This window comes from Scyliorhinus canicula, chromosome 10 (assembly GCF_902713615.1).
Source record: "Scyliorhinus canicula chromosome 10, sScyCan1.1, whole genome shotgun sequence".
NCBI classification, from domain to species: Eukaryota; Metazoa; Chordata; class Chondrichthyes; order Carcharhiniformes; family Scyliorhinidae; genus Scyliorhinus; species Scyliorhinus canicula.
In genome coordinates, this window is record NC_052155.1 from 77,542,737 (window position 1) to 77,562,640 (window position 19,904).

General features: G+C 47.9%; 1 protein-coding gene across 3 annotated transcripts in view; it reads left to right on the top strand.

The window, feature by feature from the left end:
* The window catches only part of abhd3 (abhydrolase domain containing 3, phospholipase), a 105,143-nt gene extending 95,703 nt beyond the window's left edge, over positions 1–9,440 (top strand). For all 3 annotated transcript variants that reach the window (XM_038809206.1, XM_038809208.1, XM_038809207.1), the window contains one exon: positions 9,249–9,440. In XM_038809206.1, coding sequence (XP_038665134.1) covers positions 9,249–9,427 — 179 coding nt within the window. In that variant the 3' untranslated portion in view covers positions 9,428–9,440. The remainder of the gene's footprint in view (positions 1–9,248) is intronic.
* The last annotated feature ends 10,464 nt before the right edge of the window (positions 9,441–19,904 follow it).

Sequence of the window (19,904 nt, forward strand, 5' to 3'; positions counted from 1 at the left end):
GGAGATAAGCGAGATACTAAATGAATACTTTTCGTCAGTATTCACTCAGGAAAAAGATAATATTGTGGAGGAGAATGCTGAGACCCAGGCTATTAGAATAGATGGCATTGAGGTGTGTAGGGAAGAAGTGTTGGCAATTCTGGACAAGGTGAAAATAGATAAGTCCCCGGGGCCTGATGGGATTTATCCTAGGATTCTCTGGGAAGCCAGGGAAGAGATTGCTGAGCCTTTGGCTTTGATTTTTAGCCATGATGTGGAGATGCCGGCGTTGGACTGGGGTGAGCACAGTAAGAAGTCTTACAACACCAGGTTAAAGTCCAACAGGTTTGTTTCAAACACGAGCTTTCGGAGCACGGCTCCTTCTTCAGGTGAATGGAAAGGCTTGTTCCAGAAATGTTTATATTCTCGCCATGAGCCATGAGGTCATGTTTATATACTCGCATTCCGGGGCATCTCTGACTGTGTCTATATAAACATTTCTGGAACAAGCCTTTCCATTCACCTGAAGAAGGAGCCGTGCTCCGAAAGCTCGTGTTTGAAACAAACCTGTTGGACTTTAACCTGGTGTTGTAAGACTTCTTACTTTGATTTTTAGGTCATCATTTGCTACAGGAATAGTGCAAGAGGACTGGAGGATAGCAAATGTGGTCCCTTTGTTCAAGAAGGGGAGTAGAGATAACCCTGGTAACTATAGGCCGGTGAGCCTAACATCTGTGGTGGGTAAAGTCTTGGAGAGGATTATAAAAGATACGATTTATAATCATCTAGATAGGAATAATATGATTAGGGATAGTCAGCATGGTTTTGTGAAGGGTAGGTCATGCCTCACAAACCTTATCGAGTTCTTTGAGAAGGTGACTGAACAGGTAGACGAGGGTAGAGCAGTTGATGTGGTGTATATGGATTTCAGTAAAGCGTTTGATAAGGTTCCCCACGGTCGGCTATTACAGAAAATACGGAGGCTGGGGATTGAGGGTGATTTAGAGATGTGGATCAGAAATTGGCTAGTTGAAAGAAGGCAGAGAGTGGTAGTTGATGGGAAATGTTCAGAATGGAGTTCAGTTACGAGTGGCGTACCACAAGGATCTGTTCTGGGGCCGTTGCTGTTTGTCATTTTTATAAATGACCTAGAGGAGGGCGCAGAAGGATGGGGGAGTAAATTTGCAGACGACACTAAAGTCGGTGGAGTTGTAGACAGTGCGGAAGGATGTTGCAGGTTACAGAGGGACATAGATAAGCTGCAGAGCTGGGCTGAGAGGTGGCAAATGGAGTTTAATGTGGAGAAGTGTGAGGTGATTCACTTTGGAAAGAATAACAGGAATGCGGAATATTTGGCTAATGGTAAAATTCTTGGTAGTGTGGATGAGCAGAGGGATCTCGGTGTCCATGTACATAGATCCCTGAAAGTTGCCACCCAGGTTGATAGGGTTGTGAAGAAGGCCTATGGTGTGTTGGCCTTTATTGGTAGAGGGATTGAGTTCCGGAGCCATGAGGTCATGTTGCAGTTGTACAAAACTCTAGTACGGCCGCATTTGGAGTATTGCGTACAGTTCTGGTCGCCTCATTATAGGAAGGACGTGGAAGCTTTGGAACGGGTGCAGAGGAGATTTACCAGGATGTTGCCTGGTATGGAGGGAAAATCTTATGAGGAAAGGCTGATGGACTTAAGGTTGTTTTCGTTAGAGAGAAGAAGGTTAAGAGGTGACTTAATAGAGGCATACAAAATGATCAGAGGGTTAGATAGGGTGGACAGTGAGAGCCTTCTCCCGCAGATGGAGGTGGCTAGCACGAGGGGACATAGCCTTAAATTGAGGGGTAATAGATATAGGACAGAGGTCAGAGGTGGTTTTTTTACGCAAAGAGTGGTGAGGCCGTGGAATGCCCTACCTGCAACAGTAGTGAACTCGCCAACATTGAGGGCATTTAAAAGTTTATTGGATAAGCATATGGATGATAAGGGCATAGTGTAGGTTAGATGGCCTTTAGTTTTTTTCCATGTCGGTGCAACATCGAGGGCCGAAGGGCCGGTACTGCGCTGTATCGTTCTATGTTCTATGTCCCAGCAAACCAAGGTGTGGGCCTTCTAACCAACCAGCCTCAGAACCTGCACTCCTCCAATGCTGTACCAGGACTCGGAGAACCCCAAATCTGCCTGCTCTCCAGGAGAGAAAAATATGGGGCGGGATTCTCCCCTACCCAGCGGGGTGGAGGGTCCCGGTGTGATGGAGTGGCGTGAACCACTCCGGCATCGGGCCGTCTCCGCACCTTTAGGGGCCAAGCCCTAACATTGAGGGGCTAGGCCCGCGCCGGGTGGTTGGCACCCCGCCGGCCGGCGGGAACGGCCTTTGGTGCCACGCCAGCCTTGGCTGAAGGGACTTCGTCGGCCAGCGGAAGTCAGCGCATGCGCCAGAGCGTCACCAGCTGCTGACATCATCCCCGTGCATGCGCAGGGGAGTGGGTCACTTCCGCCTCTGCCATCGTGAAGACTATGGCAAAGACGGAAGGAAAAGAGTGCCCCTACGGCACAGGCCTGCCCGCCGATTGGTGGGCCCCAATCGCGGGCCAGGCCACCATGGGGGCATACCCCCCGGGACCAATCGCCCTGCACCCCCTCCCCCAGACCCCGGAGCCCGCCCGCGCCGCCTGGTCCCGCCGGTAAGGTAGGTGGTTTGATCCACCGGCAGGACTTTGGCCTATCGCGGGCCGGAGAATCGCCGGGGGGGGGGCACCGACAGGCACGGCGCGATTCTCGCCCCCGCCAAATCCCGGGTGGCGGAGACTTCGGGACACGGTGGGGGCGGGATTGACGCCGGACCCCGGCAATTCTCTGACCCGGTGGGTAGTTGGAGAATCCTGCCCCTGGTGTGTTTGGGCAGAGGCAGTACTGGGTGCTCCTCTGGGGAGCTCCATGGGGAGCACAATCTCCTCGTGTGTGTATACTTGGAGTGCTCTGAACTCAGGAATCCCAGTTTTGCTGGCTTTTTCTGGCCCCTACCTGCCATCGTGACAGCATGGGCCACCCCTGTAGATTTGTTTGCACCAAGTGTTGGACTACCTGGCCTGAAAAGCCGGCAATGCAGCTATGTGTGCTGCACGTCAGTTTCCTCACCCCAGCCAGGACTCTGCAGAAGTGAGAAAATTTCACCCCGCATATAGAACATACTCCTGCAACACAGTTCTTCAACTGCCTAACATAATTATTTTAGTGATCTCCAGCAATTCTTTTCTTTTTGTTCAGATTTTTAATCTGCTTTTGAAAGCCTGTATTTGTTACATGGAATTCTGAATTAATTACCTGGAAAATCTTCCAGTCCTAAAAATAAAAAATTTAGAGTTCTAGATGGAATAGAGCGTGGCATATCATAAGGCTTATAATTCTCGCTGATGTAAAGCAAAATTGAAATTGTTGACCTTGATTTCATAACAAATGGAATAGCTATGTTAAATTAGTTTGTAGTTCTCTGAACGTTCCCCTTGAAAAGTGCTTTGCATTGATTTCGTTCTGTGCCAGCTGCTGAATGGTGGAATGAGCTTTGTGTTTCTTGCAGTTTTCAAATATCTGCTCACAGACATTAATATCTAAAATGTCAATGGATGTTGCCTTATAATTTATGTATTTTAAATTTGTACATAAACCAATATTATATGTTGTAAAAAAAGAAATTAAGTGACCGCTTTTCATTGGTCAGCTGAAAACATCAGCAATCTTTTACTGAGGGTTTCCTTCCCAGTGGGGTCTGAGCACGGTGGCAGCACAGTGGTTAGCACTGTTGCTTCACAGCACTAGGGTCCCAGGTTCAATTCCCGGCTTGGGTTACTGTCTGTGCAGAGTCTGCACGTTCTCCTCGTGCCTGCATGGGTTTCCTCTGGGCACTCCAGTTTCCTCCCACAAGTACCAAAAGATGCACTTGTTAGGTGAATTGGACATTCTGAATTCTCCCTCAGTGTACCCGAACAGGCGCTGGAGTGTGGCAACTAGGGGATTTTCACAGTAACGTCCTTGCATTGTTAATGTAAGCCTACTTGTGATACTAATAAAGATTATTATTATTATTATTATTATTCCTTTATCAGGTCTCATTCATCAATGTATAATGAGCTCCTGGTATGTAATAGCCCAGTAATTGGGAGGTTTCTGTTTTGGAAGCAGGTTATCCAGTGCTGATGCAGGGATTTAAAGATCTGCAATAGTAACTTAAAGGGGACTGTGATTTGTGGTCAGCATATTCAGGACCTATTAAGATAGGTAGAATGCAGCCCAGGCATGTGCCTCATAAATTGAACATGCAGCAGCAGAAGTGCTGTTGGAAGCATGCTAAAGGAGGGTTACGTGGTTTAACTCTCTAGGCCACCCCCACAACAGGAAAACAGTGCAGAGTATGGAAATAAATGATGCCCCAATATAACATCCAATTGGCGTGATCGAACCAAATGGGAACTATGTTCGTTGGCAAGCGCGTGTAGCTGCGTGTTTGCCAGTGCTGAAAAACACACTATCCAACCTGACTGTGGGTAGATACGGGGCTTCATCGGGGAATGCGCAGCCGAAGACGCACTTAGTCCCATTTAAAAATAGCATCGCAATGTCTCAAGCCCCTGGTGCAACCGTTGAGCGCCCCCCCCCCCCCCCCCCCCCCCCTCAGACTCAACTCACTGTAAGGGGGTCCCCAGGACCCCCACACCCCTCGGCATCCAAGCAGGGCACCCCCCCAGCTCGATCACCACTGCAGAAAACTAACAGTTTGGCTCCCTGACAATGCCTGCCTGACTCCCTGGCAGTGCCCCTGCCCACAGGTGGTGCTGCCAGGGTGCCAGGCTGGCACTGCCAAAATACCCAGGTGGAACAAGCAGGGACGCAGCCGCGATACTTAATAAGAGATGTTGGGTACATTCCAGTCAGTGCACAACCAATTGGAGGAGTCCCAAAGCCTTCGAGTGCAGGATATGGTGGTGACAATGCATGGCACTGAGGCCAACACTGCTAGGGTGGAGACCGCAGTAGAAAGCCTGGAGCACGACATCCACGTCGTGCGCGGTGGCCTAGGCATGGTTCAGTCTGTGTTGACCATGGCTGAGTGCTGTGATATCATGTCCCAATTGCTGAGGGACCTACCCCAGATGCAGGTGGACATGCCAAGGCACTGCAGAGCATGGCCTGGTCACTCAGGAGCATCGCTGAAGACGTTGACACCATGATGGAGACAATGATATGCCACCAGGACTGGCAGAGCCAGATGAGTGAGTGACCTCTGGAGCTCACTCCCGCTGCCCCTCCATCCCATGGAGTCCACCAGGGCTTCTGCAGAACATTCTGTCATCTCATTGAAAGGCCAACAATGCCTGTACACCTTGGACCGTTGCTGGCCTCCCCCCCCCCTCTGAATTCCTCCTTTAATCTGATGGGCGGCTGGGTCCTCCAGGTGTGTGATTGCCCCCTGCACATGGAGTGCAGCCTGGGTCATCGCTGCTGCCTTCTCCGGCATCTAACCGCCAGAGCTGCCACCAGCAACACGAGAGCAGCGGCTGCAGGACTGACACCACCATTCATTTTGGTCTCTGTAAGAAATTGGAGAAGGAGTGAGACCGACAATCAGTTGGGGGCTACCATCCCGGGACCCTCAAACCCCACAAGCCTCCCCCATTCTTGTATGTTCCGCCTTCTCTCAGAGTGCCAACCAGCGAGCCAGTTGTATTGGCAAACCTTGCTCTGCATACTCACCCCAACCACACAAGCCCGTAGACCCCAGACCTCTGCCGGGGTCATTAGCGAGACCCGTTGGTCGCCATCTCTGTTCCTTCTGCGGCTCTAAACACCAGACTAATCCTGCATAATAAAATTAATAATTTTCTCAGAGCAGGGATGAAAAGAAAAGAGTAAAATGCAATATTCACCTTGAATTAAGTTCTGCTCAAGTAGCTTTTACAATAAAACATGTCAAATTATTAAGGGAATGATGTACCATCAATTGGATTCAAGACACGATTAGGATCCGAACTGTGACTTTAATCAGCTAGTTGTTAGCCCGGTCCATCTCCCATTGGAAGACCGAGACTCCATTTGTGACACCGAATGGAACCCTGAGGAAGTGGTAGAGGCGCCCATCTGCCTCAAACGCGGTGTACTTTTGGTCACTCGCGCGGATGGGGAGCTGGTGGTAGGCGGACTTAAGGTCCACCGTGGAGAAGACATTGTACTTCGCGATCCTGTTAACCAGGTCGGAAATACGGGGGAGAGGATACTCGTCCAGCTGCGTAAACCTGTTGATGGTCTGACTGTAATCGATGACCATCCGGTTTTTCTTCCCAGTCCGAATTACCAGCACTTGGGCTCGCCAGGGACTGTTGCTGGCCTCGATAACTCCTTCCTTAAGGAGCCTCTGGGCCTCTGACACGATGAAGGTCCGGTCCTGGGCATTGTATCGTCTGCTCCTACTGGCGACAGGTTTACAATCTGGGGTGAGATTAGCAAACAAGGAAGGGGGGTCCACTTTGAGGGGCGCGAGGCTGCAAACAGTAAGAGGAGGAATAGGGCCGCCAAATTGAAAGGTCAAGCTCTGCAGGTTGCACTGGAAATCCAGACCCAAGAGTGCCGGAGCGCATAGACGGGGGAGGATGAGGAGTTTGAAGTTTTTGAAGACCCTCCCCTGGACCGTGAGGTCCGCTATGCAGCACCCGGTGATTTGGACGGAGTGCGAACCCGTGGCCAATTCAATCTTATGCTTAACTGGGTGGATGGGAAGCACGCAGCGTCTTACCGTGTCGGGGTGGACGAAACTTTCCGTGCTCCCGGAGTCCAGCAGGCACCTCGTTTTGTGTCTGTTGAGTTGAACCGTTGTCGTAGTCTTGGCGAGCGTGCGTGGTTGCGACTGGTCGAGTTTGATGGAAGCCAGTTGTGGTGAGATTCCAGATCATCCTCCGTGGCAGAGTAATCGCTTGCTGGGCCTTCCGTGTTGCCCCAAGATGGCGGCGCCCAGGACCCGCACGCGGAGTCGGGGTCCCAAGATGGCGGCGCCCAGGACTCGCACGTGGAGCCACAGCCCCAAGATGGCGGCGCCCAGGGACTGCACATGGCGTCCGGGGCCCAAGATGGAGGCGCCCGTGGGAACCTCGTGGCGGCTGGGGGCACTGTCAGCGGCGTCTGCGGGCCGGTCGGGGTGGCTGGGAGCAAGGGTCGGGAGGACCGTGGGGCCTTTGCGGGGGCCAGGAGGCGGGCCAGAGAGGTTGGTGCGCGGCGTGGGGCCCTGGGGCGATCCGCGGTCACTGCGTGGAACAGCAGCGACCGACTTGGTCTGGCAGACCACCGCGTAATGGCCCTTCTTCCCGCAGCTCTTGCACAGAGCGGAGCGGGTCGGGCAGCGCGGGCGGGGGTGCTTGGAGAGACCACAAAAATAGCAACGGGGCTCCGCTAGTTTGTTGGAGCGACACGCAGCGCAGGCTTGGGGGGTCGGGGTCCACGGAGGACGGGGGTGGCGCGTGCCATGAAGTCCAGGGGGTTGCTGCGCGGCCGGGGGTGTATGCGCGGGTGTTCAGGTCAGCAACCTCCAGGGAGGTTGCAAGAGTCTGTGCCTCAGCTAGGCTGAGGGTGTTCTTCTATAGCAATCGTTGGCGGATAGAAGGAGACTGCATGCCAGCAACGTAAGCGTCTCTGATTAAAAGTTCCATGTGCTCAGTCACCGAAACTTGGAGACACGCGCATGTTCTCCCTAGAGCTGCGAGGGCCTGGTAAAACTCGTTGAGTGACTCACCAGGGAACTGTTGTCTAGTCATCAGGAGATGCCGTGCGTATACTTCGTTGACCGGCCGGAGAAAGTGTCCTTTGAGAATCTCCATGGCCGCATCATAATCGCTTTCATCCTCAATCATTGAGTAGATCGCTGTGCCCACGCATGAGTGGAGGATGTGGAGTTTTTGCTCCTTGGTGGGCTTGCCGGCTGCAGTCGTCAGGTAACTATTAAAACACGCCTGCCAGTGTTTAAAGATTGCAGACGCATTTGAAGCATGCGGGCTTGGACGGAGGCAGTCAGGCTTGATGCGTAGCTCCATTCCAAAATTCTAGCTGATTAAATTGATGTACCATCAATTGGATTCAAGACACGATTAGGATCCGAACTGTGGCTTTAATCAGCTAGTTGTTAGCCCGGTGGTCGACTACAGAGTAAGGCCGACCACCGGGAACTCTGGGTACTTATACCCCGCCTCAGAGGCAGGGTCTACTTGCCTCCCGACCAATTGGTGAGCAGTCACATGACTAGTCCCAGCCAATCGGACGAGTGGCACATGACCAGCCAGAGCCAATGGGAAACCCCTGCCCTGCACCAATGGCAGTGCTCGCATTCATACCACCATGGGGAAAATATCAGGAAATCAGTCAGGTTAAAAGGGCACATACCTGTAAAGAAGCTTGTGTGGCTTGATCCAAACCATTTGATTTTCTGCAATTTTCTTCACCAGACAATCCAGACAAAACTCTTCTCAATAATATCACAAAACAATTGCGACAGTAGGAATATTTTAAAAATTGACCCAATATTTAACACCTTCATTGGTTTAAACATTAAAGCAGCTGCACATATGTTTTGCTTTTCAAGAAGTATTGACACAGCAGAAATTGATCTCAAATAAGTTCTCTCCCAAGTGTATCGGCTGTCAAATTGAAAGCTGGCATCTTCCATTTATTCAGGTCACATAGGCTAGGAGATGGGAATTTGAGCCCTCGAGTATGAGAATTAGGATCCGTAGGAGAGTGAGTCCAGGCCAGCAGTCACCAACAGTGTTCTTGTGGAGATGGGATAATTAGGATCTGCAATGACATTGTGAAAGTATTAGCACAGAAATGGTTAATACATTCATCGGAATTTGCATAGCTCCATTGTTTTAAATGGCAGTGTTCAGCAATTCACTTCAGGCCAAATAGCAGGGATAGTAAATATTGAAAAATGTATCAAACATCCAAATACTCGTTATTTCATTGCAGACTTTCAGCGGCATGTTCTGTGATATTCAAAGAGAAGCAAATTTAATCTTAACTATGTATTTAACTTGTAAACTAAAATATTACTCATAGGATTAATTTAACTTTTGCTAGATTACAGTGCAGTGAGTTAAAGTGGATTTGTATGTGAAAATTATTTTGTAAATTAAAGCTGATCTCGAGAGCATTGTTCTTCAGTGTGCTCCACTATTATTTATTTGTTGAATGGCTTGCAAAAATTCATGCATTACTGCTTTGACATTTGTATTTCTTTTAGCCATACCTACGCAGTCAGCCAAACAGAACCCAAAGGTTGCATTATTACTAACTGCACATGGTGGTCACATCGGCTTCTTGGAAGGAATATTTCCACGGTGGGCTACTTATATGGACAGAGTCTTCAAACAATTTATACAAGCTGTCTTTGAGCATAAAGATGAGTTGAAAAATACATAACTCTTGAAATCTGTCCATTCTGATTATTTGATAATTTAAATTTACCGACTAAACCATTGAAAATCTCGACATTGGTATTTGAGCACATTGTAAAATACATATTTACTTGTATCTTCGTGTATTTAAAATGGCCTGTCTGTTACTTGAATTTGGTCAGAGATTAATTAAGGGGTGAATGACAAAGAGCCAAGAATATTATATTCAGACTAATTATCAATTTATACATGGCTCTCTTTCTTTCATGCGAGTTGGTAATTTTTGTTAATTTGAAATATTCAGGTTTTAGTTTTATATCATTTTCTAACTACTGCTTCATCTTCTATCATAATTGTTCATTTTGTATACCCATTGGGCACTGAATCTAAACAATTACCACATTATCAATGGTAGATTGAATTCCTCAGGGCTATTATTTAATTTCAGGGCCAGTTCAATCTTTTTCAATGTATTTGCAATTCATAACATGATTGAATTGTTTAGCAGAGAATGCATTTGCACACAATTTAACTTTTGCCCAAATAACTTACTTTGCAGCACTTTATGCCTTGTACCTAAAGCTAGTGTAATGATATAACATATGGATAAGCATCATAAATTAATAAAGAAGAAACACAGACATTGCGAGGACAAAAACTCTTGCCTGAAGAAATGCTAATTGCTGGTGCATTTTCTTATAAGTTTGGGCTCAATTAAATTGTTTTCAAAACCAATAATCTATCTTGACTGTGCCAAGGTTGATCTATTCCTTAAAAGCTTAGAAACCAATCGAAATCAATATCACACTTAAACTAATGGCGACTAACTCTGAACTGAAGCGTATTTGAGAGATGTCACTGTGAATGCAACATATTTGACCCTGGGCTATAGTATTTACACAGGTCGGTGCTACTGGGTTGGCCATGAGTTACTCCACATACTTAGTCGTCAAGTCAGAGGGTCCAGGACTTGTTAGGATCATCCAGTACTTAGAGTACAATAACAGACTGTATGTGACAATATGGCTTACAAATGTAATAAGCTTTTTCTGAGAAAACTCTTAAACAACTGGAATAAATTTAAAGATATTTACTATATATAAAAAAATAAAATTTTGTAAACTGTGAACTGTTTGTCCATTTATTCAATACAAATAATATACATATTAAGGTTATCTACTATTTCATGTTTTGGATAATGGATTGGTCCAATGACTACAATGATTCTATCCCACTTTCAGCCAAGGTATGTAAATTCAAATGTGACCTATTTCATAAGTGTGTATTGTTTTCATTATTTCCTGTGGTTGTTTGAACTTATCATTTGATTTACAGCATGAATACGGCCCAACTTTGAAAAGAATCCAAGACAAAGTCACACCAATTACTGCTCAGCAAAGGTTATTTCAGGAACTACTTTACATATCATTTGATCTCTGCTGGCAGTAAAGTAGGAGCTGAACAGTGAGATGGCACTGTGCTTGCCAACTGATTCTCATGGAAATATCCCTTATGTCAGTATCCAAAATTTATTAAATCTATTATTAGATTATTATACTGCCAAATGAGAAATAAACAATTAACTAATGGCGACAGCAATACAGGTCATTTATAGTTCTAATACTCATAGAATCGCAGAATTGTTACAGCCATTCAGCCTGCCCTGCCTGTGCCATAGGAGAAATTTACCTAGTCCCACTCCCCTGCCTTTCCCCTTAGCCCTGCACTTTCTTCCTTTTCCAGATAGCAATCCAATTCCTTTTTGAATGCCTCGGTTAAACCTGCTCTGTGGGCTGCTTTCTCCTTTGAAGGGGGAAGAGGTGACTGGTGGTGATTTAACCTGAGGATTACCACTCGTCAGGCAAGGGGCAAGGTTGAGAAAGGGGGCCTTTATGAATAACCTCAGCTGGTACAGGAATTGAACTCATGCTACTGGCCTCACTCTGTATCACAAACTAGCTGCCTAGCCAACTCCTGCTTCATTGCATTCGAAGGCAGTGGATTCCAGATCCAAATCACTTGCCGCATGAAAAATGTTTTTCCTCATGTTGCCATTTTCTTTTGCCAATTACCTTAAATCTATTCCCTCTTGTTCTTGAATTCTCCCACCAATGGTAATAGTTTCTCCGTATCTACTATGTCTAGACCCCCTCATGATTGTGAATACCTCTCCAAGGAAAACTGTCCCACTTTCTCCAGTCTATCTACATAAATGATTTGTTTTCATACTGGGACCACTCTCATGAACCTTTTCTGTTATAATGTGTTGGCCAGCCACTTTGGGCGCAGCAGGCTTCCCTAAGAAGTAATGTTGGATCTTTAACATCCTTCTGACAGTGCAGACATGGGGCTGGATTCTCCGCACCCCGATGCCGAAATCACGTTCGGCATCGGGGTGGGGAATCCATTTCCGCGCATGGAATTGGGACTGGCGCCAGTTCCTCGATTCTCAGACTCCCGAAGAGTGGCATACTCAGAGACTACGCCGCGCCACATATCCCCTACCTGCGGCCATTGCCAGAGGCCCGCCCCGCTATTCTCCACCCACAACCGGCCAAAGTCCCGATAGCGTGGATCTAACATGGTCCTGCCGTTCGGGATACTCGTGTGGTGGCTGCGGACTCGGTCGGGGCGGGCTGATTGGAGGGCAGGGGTGCCTTATACGGGACTGGGTTATTTTGGGACGAGCAGTCCGGGTCGGGCACGCAGCCGATCGGGGGCACTATTTCGGAGGTCCAGCTCCATGGTCTGAGTCCACCATGGAGCACGGCGTGGCGGCTGGAGGCCGCCGCCATACGCATGCGCAGCCTCTGACCCGGAGGTGTGGGGGCCCTATCTGCAGCTAAAGCTGCGAGATTCACGACGGTCCCTGCTAGCCCCCTGCAGGACTATGAATGTGGGGCCTTTTGACACCAGGTTTTCTGGCATGAAAGGCCAAGTTTGTACGATGGCGTGGGGACACAGTGCCTGAAACGGAGAATCCAGCCCACGGTCTCAGATCAACATTTGACTTGACTGACTGGCAGCATAGAGAGTGCATTATGCTGGGACTGAGGCTCTGAAGCTTTCTAATGGCCTTAATTGGCTCTTTAATTGATAGGGATTTGGCAGTGACAATGCTGTTCAATGTCAAGGAGAGATTGTTAGACTCTCCTGTTGGAGATGGTCCTTGCCAGGTTCTTGCACGACATGCATGTTTCTTGCCACATATAAGTCTAATCTGAATGCTGCTCACATCTTACTGCATGCAGGCATAGACTCCTTCATTATTTGAGGAACTGAACACTATACAATCATGAGCGAACATCCCTACTGCTGACTTTATGATGGAAGGAAGTTCATTGATAAAAGCTGAAGATGATGGCGTCTAGGACATTGTCCTGAGGAACTCTTGTCCTGCCACTCAAATGACTGGTCTCCAAGAACCTCAGCCATCTTCCTTTGTGAAGGTATAACTTTAATCAGTAGAGAGTTTTCCCCCCAATCCCCACTGACATCAATATTACCAAGGCTCCTTAATGTCGCACTCAGTCACTCGCACCTCACCTTTGGAATTCTGCTCTATTGTTCATGTTTGAGCCAAGGCTGTAGTGTGATCTGTAGCTGAGTGGTCCTGGTGGGACCCAAACTAAGCATTGGAGAGGAGGTTATAGGTAAGTAAGTGTCACTTGATATCACTGTCAACAAAACTTTCCATCACTTAATTGTTGATTAAGAATAGACTAATCAGGCAGCAATGCAACTGTCCCCATCCTTTGTTGGGCTATCTGTCACTTGATCTTAAGTTTTGCTTTCATCGAGCACAGACATTTGTTCTCCTATTAACATATTCTGCTATCTTGCCTTAATGACATTATCAGCACCTTCCATAGTCCTTCTCACTGCCATTAATGCTTTCTCTGTCTTGTGCTCTACACATGTTTGTTGCACTCTCTCCTAGCTCCCACCTATCAGGGACCCTTGACGTTGCCCCGCCTGCTCACCCCCTCTTGTACAAGATACAATCCATCACGTTGCTGCCTCACTTTAGCTCCGAAGAAGAGTCATATGGACTTGAATCATTAACTGTTTCTCTCTTCACAGATGCTACCAGACCTGCTGAGTTTTCTCAGCATTTTCTGTTTATATTTCTGATGAAGCGACAGCTCGCCAGACTGGATTTATCCTGCCTCATAGGGGAAAATTACCTTGTGAATCTCAAAATGTAATAACCATCAGAAAAATAAGCAGTGAAATTGCCTACATTGGAATGAATCAAAAGATATTTATAACTTCTCATTATTGTGTTTCCTACGTTATTCTTGACTAAGAAGACAGGTTTATAGGTCAACTGTTGGCAGCAAGAGGGCAGCAGGGTAGCATGGTGGTTAGCATAAATGCTTCACAGCTCCAGGGTCCCAGGTTCGATTCCCGGCTGGGTCACTGTCTGTGTGGAGTCTGCACGTCCTCCCCCTGTGTGCGTGGGTTTCCTCCGGGTGCTCCGGTTTCCTCCCACAGTCCAAAGATGTGCGGGTTAGGTGGATTGGCCATGCTAAATTGCCCATAGTGTCCTAATAAAAGTAAGGTTAAGGGGGGGTTGTTGGGTTACGGGTATAGGGTGGATACGTGGGTTTGAGTAGGGTGATCATGGCTCGGCACAACATTGAGGGCCGAAGGGCCTGTTCTGTGCTGTACTGTTCTATGTTCTATGTTCCCATGCTTTTGGCTACAGTGCCCTATCAGCAGCACTGGGAAGTGTGCATGATGTCATTGTTTGGATGGGCACAGTAAGAAGTCTTACAAGACCAAGTTAAAGTCCAACAGGTTTGTTTCGAATCACTAGCTCTCCGAAAGCTAGTGATTTGAAACAAACCTGTTGGACTTTAACCGGTGTTGTAAGACTTCTTACTGTGTTCACCCCAGTCCAACGCTGGCATCTCCACATCATTGTTTGGATGGTGAGAGTGAGGAAATAAAGGGAAGAAATTCACCCTCATTCCCTACAGGGAACTTCTTGGAATGACATGGCTGAGATTGGTAATATGCTGAGTGTAGAAATCACAAAAGTAAATTTATTCTATCATGATGGCACAGAGCATCTGAGGTGCTTTGACATTTTTTCAAAGATTACATGCATTTCAGTCGAATTGGGTAATTATAGAAGGGATAATACATATAAACTTAACAAACATTTTGTGTAGCTGCAAGACTTCTGCTTTCCCCTCCACGTATAACTGTGTGCTGTACAAAATAAACATTTGTCTGGGATATTATTTTGGCTCAAATTTGCTTTTTGCTCAAATAATTGATTCATTTTCAAGAACTGAAGATAAGTCCTCTGATAGCAGACTATTAGGTCATTACATGATCCTGCACCAATGGAACCATCACACATACAGAGAAGGTAGGTCAGGGAGAGTGCCAGAGCAATGTGGAAAATTACGTTCCTAAACACAAAAATCAGGACAAATCCAACCTGGAAAATTACTGCCCCATTAGTCTACTCTCAATCATCAGCAAAGTGGTGGAAGAGGTAATCAATAGTGTTAACAAGTGGCAATTGCTAAGCAGTAATCTGCTCATTGATGCTCAGTTTGGGTTTCACCAGCGTCACTTAGCTCCTGACCTCATTACAGCCTTCGTTCAAACATGTGCAAATTAGTTTCTTCCAGAGGTGATACGGGAGTTACTGCCTTGACATCAAGGCCACATTTGACTCAGTGTAGCATCAAGAAGACATAGCAAAACTGGAGTCAATGGGAATCGGGAATTGTGGTAGTAGGGGGTCAATCATCTCAGTTCTTCCTCAGGGTAGTGTTCTGGGCACAACCATAGACAGCTGTTTCATCAATGACCTTCCTTCCATCTTAAGGTCACAGGTGGGGATATTAGTGGGCTGAACGGTGGTGTAGTGGTTAGCACTGCTGCCTCATGGCACCGAGGTCCCAGGTTCGATCCCGGCTCTGGGTCACTGTCCGTGTGGAGTTTGCACATTTTCCCCTGTTTGTGTGGGTTTCGCCCCCACAACCCAAAGATGTGCAGGTTAGGTGCATTGACAATGCTAAATTGCTCCATAATTGGAAAACATGAATTGGGTACCTAAATTTAAAAAAAAGTGGGGATGTTCGCTGATGATCGCACAATGTTGAACACTATTCGTGAATCTTCAGATACTAAAGCAGTCCATTCCAAATACAGAACGACCACCTGGAATAGGCTTGGCTAACAAGTGATAAATAACATTCACACCATAGACCAAAGGAGAAAATGCTGGAAAATCTGAGCAGATCTGGCAGCATCTGTAAGGAGAGAAAAGAGGTAACGTTTCGAGTCATTGTGACCCTTTGTCAAAGATCAGCATCAAGGATTCCATCTACAAGATGCACTGCAAGATGAGGGCTCCTTAAGCAGCACCTTCCAAACCCACAACCGTTATCTTCTAGAAGGACAAGGATAGCAGACACATGGGAACACCACCACCTGAAAGTTCCAATCCAAGTCGCTCACCATCTTGACTTGGAAATATATCGACATTCCTTCACTGTGACTGGGTCAAAATTCTGGAACTTCATCCCTAATAGCTCTGTGGGTGTACTTACAGCACATGGACTGCAGTGGTTCAAGAAGGTAGCTCATCAACACCTTATCTGGGGCAACTAGGCATGGGCAATAATTGCTGGCCTAGTCATAGATGCCCATATCCCATAAATGAACAAAAAAAATTGGAGCCCAGACCCACCTACTGGTGAACGTTACAAGCACTGCTCTCTGTTCGGACCATAAGACCATGGAATCACACCCTATGATTTCAGCCAACCAATCTAATAGTAATATCATGGGTCATAATCCTGTGTTTGGCTTCATGTAGCTCTGATATTTGCATTTGTCTCCTGTTTGAAGTTCAACAATTGACCTTTTTCAGTTTTAATTTGTCAGCAAAATGTTTCATTTTCCTCAATTGCCAGATTTTCACAGTGCCTTAGAGGTCAAACTTCTAACCGCAGGATCACTCACCTGCTCATCTTCCCCTGTTATTATAAATTACTATCACTCCAATATAATCATAATGACCGCAGCTCGTTGGCACAGTGCACCCCAACCTCAACATGTTACACTATACAATGGCAGGTTGCAGATTTGCAGTCCTGGATGCACAGAATTAAAAATGTCATTCACATCACGTCAGTGATCAGTATCTTCATCAAAAAGATCAGGAACTGGACAAGCCATTTTTAATTTTTTTTTTAAATAGAGTTTTATCATTTTACAGATAATGCAACAAACTTTCAAAACAAACTGGTACAGCACAGAACAATTATTTCTGCAAACATAAGAATAGAGAAAGACTAATTTCAGAACTATGGCCTCTAATTGCACAACTGATCAAGCAGAGAGTGGGGGGGGGGGGGGGGGGGGAGGATAAAGCCACATAAACGTGATAAAATGACATAACTAGATGCACACCATATATAGCGAGATCAAGATTTGCAACATGGCTCACGGAAAACCTTGCAGGTGCATGTCAGACAGAGCACAGCTTATGAATTTGAGATAGGGGTCCCATACATTGCAGAGTATATCTGACTTAGAATGGAGTACAGAATTCAGGGCCGGGATTCTCCGAGCCTGCGCCAGGTGGGGGGGGGGGGGGGGGGGGGGGGCGCCCGAGAATCCCGCTGCGCCGCTCTGACACTGGGCCGCCGATTTTCCTGCGACTGGAGAATCGGCGGCAATCGCATCCGCGCGGTCACCACGGCGCGGTCGGGGGCCATTGAAAGCGACCCACGCGGCGATTCTCCGCACTCGAACCAGCCGATTGCCCGCCGAGTTCTGCAAAGAGCCGCCAGCGTGGTTTACATATGGTCCCACCCGGCGGGACCTCACCGTTCTGGCTGCGGAGGCCGTCCTGGTGGGGGGGGGGTGGGGATCTGACTCCAGCAGGGGCCTCCACGATGGCCAGGCCCGCGATCGGGGCAACCGATCGGCAGGCACCCTCATTCCGGAGGCGGGGCCTATGTTCCTCCACGCTGGCCACCTTGAGGGCGCCGCCATATTGCCTGGGGCCGGCTTAGAGACGGCAACCCTGCGCATGCGCCGGCGCGGAGACAGCCGTGACGCACATGCGTGGACCCACGCCGGCCGTGGCGTGCATGTGCAGACCTGCGCCAGCTGTGTAGGGCCGGATTTCAGCGCCGGAGCAGCGCACAGCACTCTGGAGCCGTTCTAGCCCACGAGAAAGAGGAGAATTCCTGGGCCTGGAGGCCCTTTGATGCCGGCGTCGTCGCGCCGGTTTTGACACCGGCGCCAACACTTGGCCGCGATATCGGTGAATCCTGGCCCAGGAATTCCACAGGAATACAATCCATAACTATCTCGTGAAAATATTGGATCGAAGAATACTTGTCACTAATTCAGGAATAGAGGATATTTTCCGAGCTGCAAAAGTTAGGATGTTACACAGCCTTTTTTCATTAGCTCCAATAATTCTCCTATCTGGAATTAGGAATAAAGGATTAAAGTCCAAGGCTGTGCGGAATATTCTTTCCAACTCCTTTTTAAAAAAAAATATTTTTATTATGGCATTTATATCAACATTAAACACAAACCAACACACGAGTAAGAACAAACAGAAATCGCATAATAAATAAATAACTAGCCGAAGCCCTGACCTCCCTGCCATTCCCCTCTCCTGACCTGCCTTTCCCATTTTAACCCCATTGTCCTCCCCACTACAACCCCCCCCCCCCTCCCCCATGCTGACATGACAATTTTCCTTTAAAAAAGTCGATGAATGGCTTCCACCTCCGTGCAAACCTATCAACTGACCTTTTTCAGGCAAACTTAATTTTCTCCAACCTTAGGAACTCTGCCAGGTCGCTCACCCACACCGCAGGCTTCTATGGCCCCGAATCCCTCCATTCCAGCAAAATCCGTCTCCGGGCCTACCAGGAAGGCAAAGGCCGAAACGTTGGCCTGTCTCGTCCCCTGGACTCATGAGTATTCCAACACACCAAATATCACCACTTCTGGACTCGGATCCCTTCACCTTCAGCACTTCGGACATTACGTCCGCAAACACCTGCCAGAACTCCTTCAGTTTTGGGCATGGCCAAAACATGTGGACATGGTTCGCGGGCCTTCCCGTGCAATGCCCACACCTGACCTCCACCCCCTCAAAGAACCTACTCAGCCTGGCCACTGTCATATGCACCCTATGACCTACCTTAGACTGGCTAAGCCTTGCACATGACAAAGCTGCATTCACCCTCCTCAGAGCCTCCTCCCGCAACCCAGCCTCCATTTCCCTCCCCCAGCTCCTCCTCCCATTTCCACTTGACTTCCCATATCAGGACTCCCCTATCACGGCTAATGGACAGGGGTGTCCATTAACTCCTTGTAAATCTCGGACACCTTACCCTCCACCACCCTCCTTCAACATCACCTTATCCTGTAGTCCCAGGGGGAGCAGATCAGGGATGGACGGCACCAACTTCCTCATCTGGTTTAGCTCACTCAGCTAAGTCGCTGGCTTTTAAAGCAGACCAAGCAGGCCAGCAGCACGGTTCGATTCCCGTACCAGCCTCCCCGGACAGGCGCCGGAATGTGGCGACTAGGGGCTTTTCACAGTAACTTCATTGAAGCCTACTCGTGACAATAAGCGATTTTCATTTCATTTCATTTCATTTCATTTCATATAGTTCCGTACCTGTAAGTATCGGAACCCGTTCCCACTGGGCAGCTCATATTTCTCCTCCAATTCCTCTAAACTCGAAAAGCTGCCCCTCACATACAGGTTCCCAAAACCACTCGATCCCTGCCTGTCACCACCCCCGAAATCCCCATCCAACCCTCCGGTGCAAATCTATGATTACCGCAAATCGGTATCCACACCAAGGCACCTCAAATACTGTCGCCACACCTGCAGGGCCACCACCACCACAGAGCTCGTGGAGTACTTGGCCAGCAAGAACGGCAGAGACGCTGTTAATAATGCCCCCAAACCCTGGCTCTGGGTCACTCTTTGTGTGGATTTTGCACATTGTCCCTGCGTTTGCGTGGGTTTCGCCTCTACAACGCAACGGTGTGCAGGGTAGGTGGATTGGCCATGCTAAATTGCCCCTTAATTGGAAAAGAAATGAATTGGGGACTCAAAATTTATGTAAAAAGGAATAATGCCCCCAAACACGCACCCCTACAACAAGCCACCTGCATCCGCCCCCCACCCCGACCCTTCCCTCACTATCCACTTACTCACCATAGCAATATTCGCTGTCCAGTAATAATTCATTATGTTTGGCAAGGCCAGCCTGCTCTCCTACCCCCCGCCACCCATGTGCCCCCGCTCCAACAGCACCTTCTTTACCCATGGGGTTTTCCCCACTCACACAAACCCCGAGACCAAAAAATTAATTTTCCCAAAGAATGATTTTTGGGATGAAGATCGTGAGGTTATGAAAAACAAATAAAAGCCTTGGCAGAACTGTTATTTTCACTGTCTGCACCCGCCCCGCCAGTGACAGTGG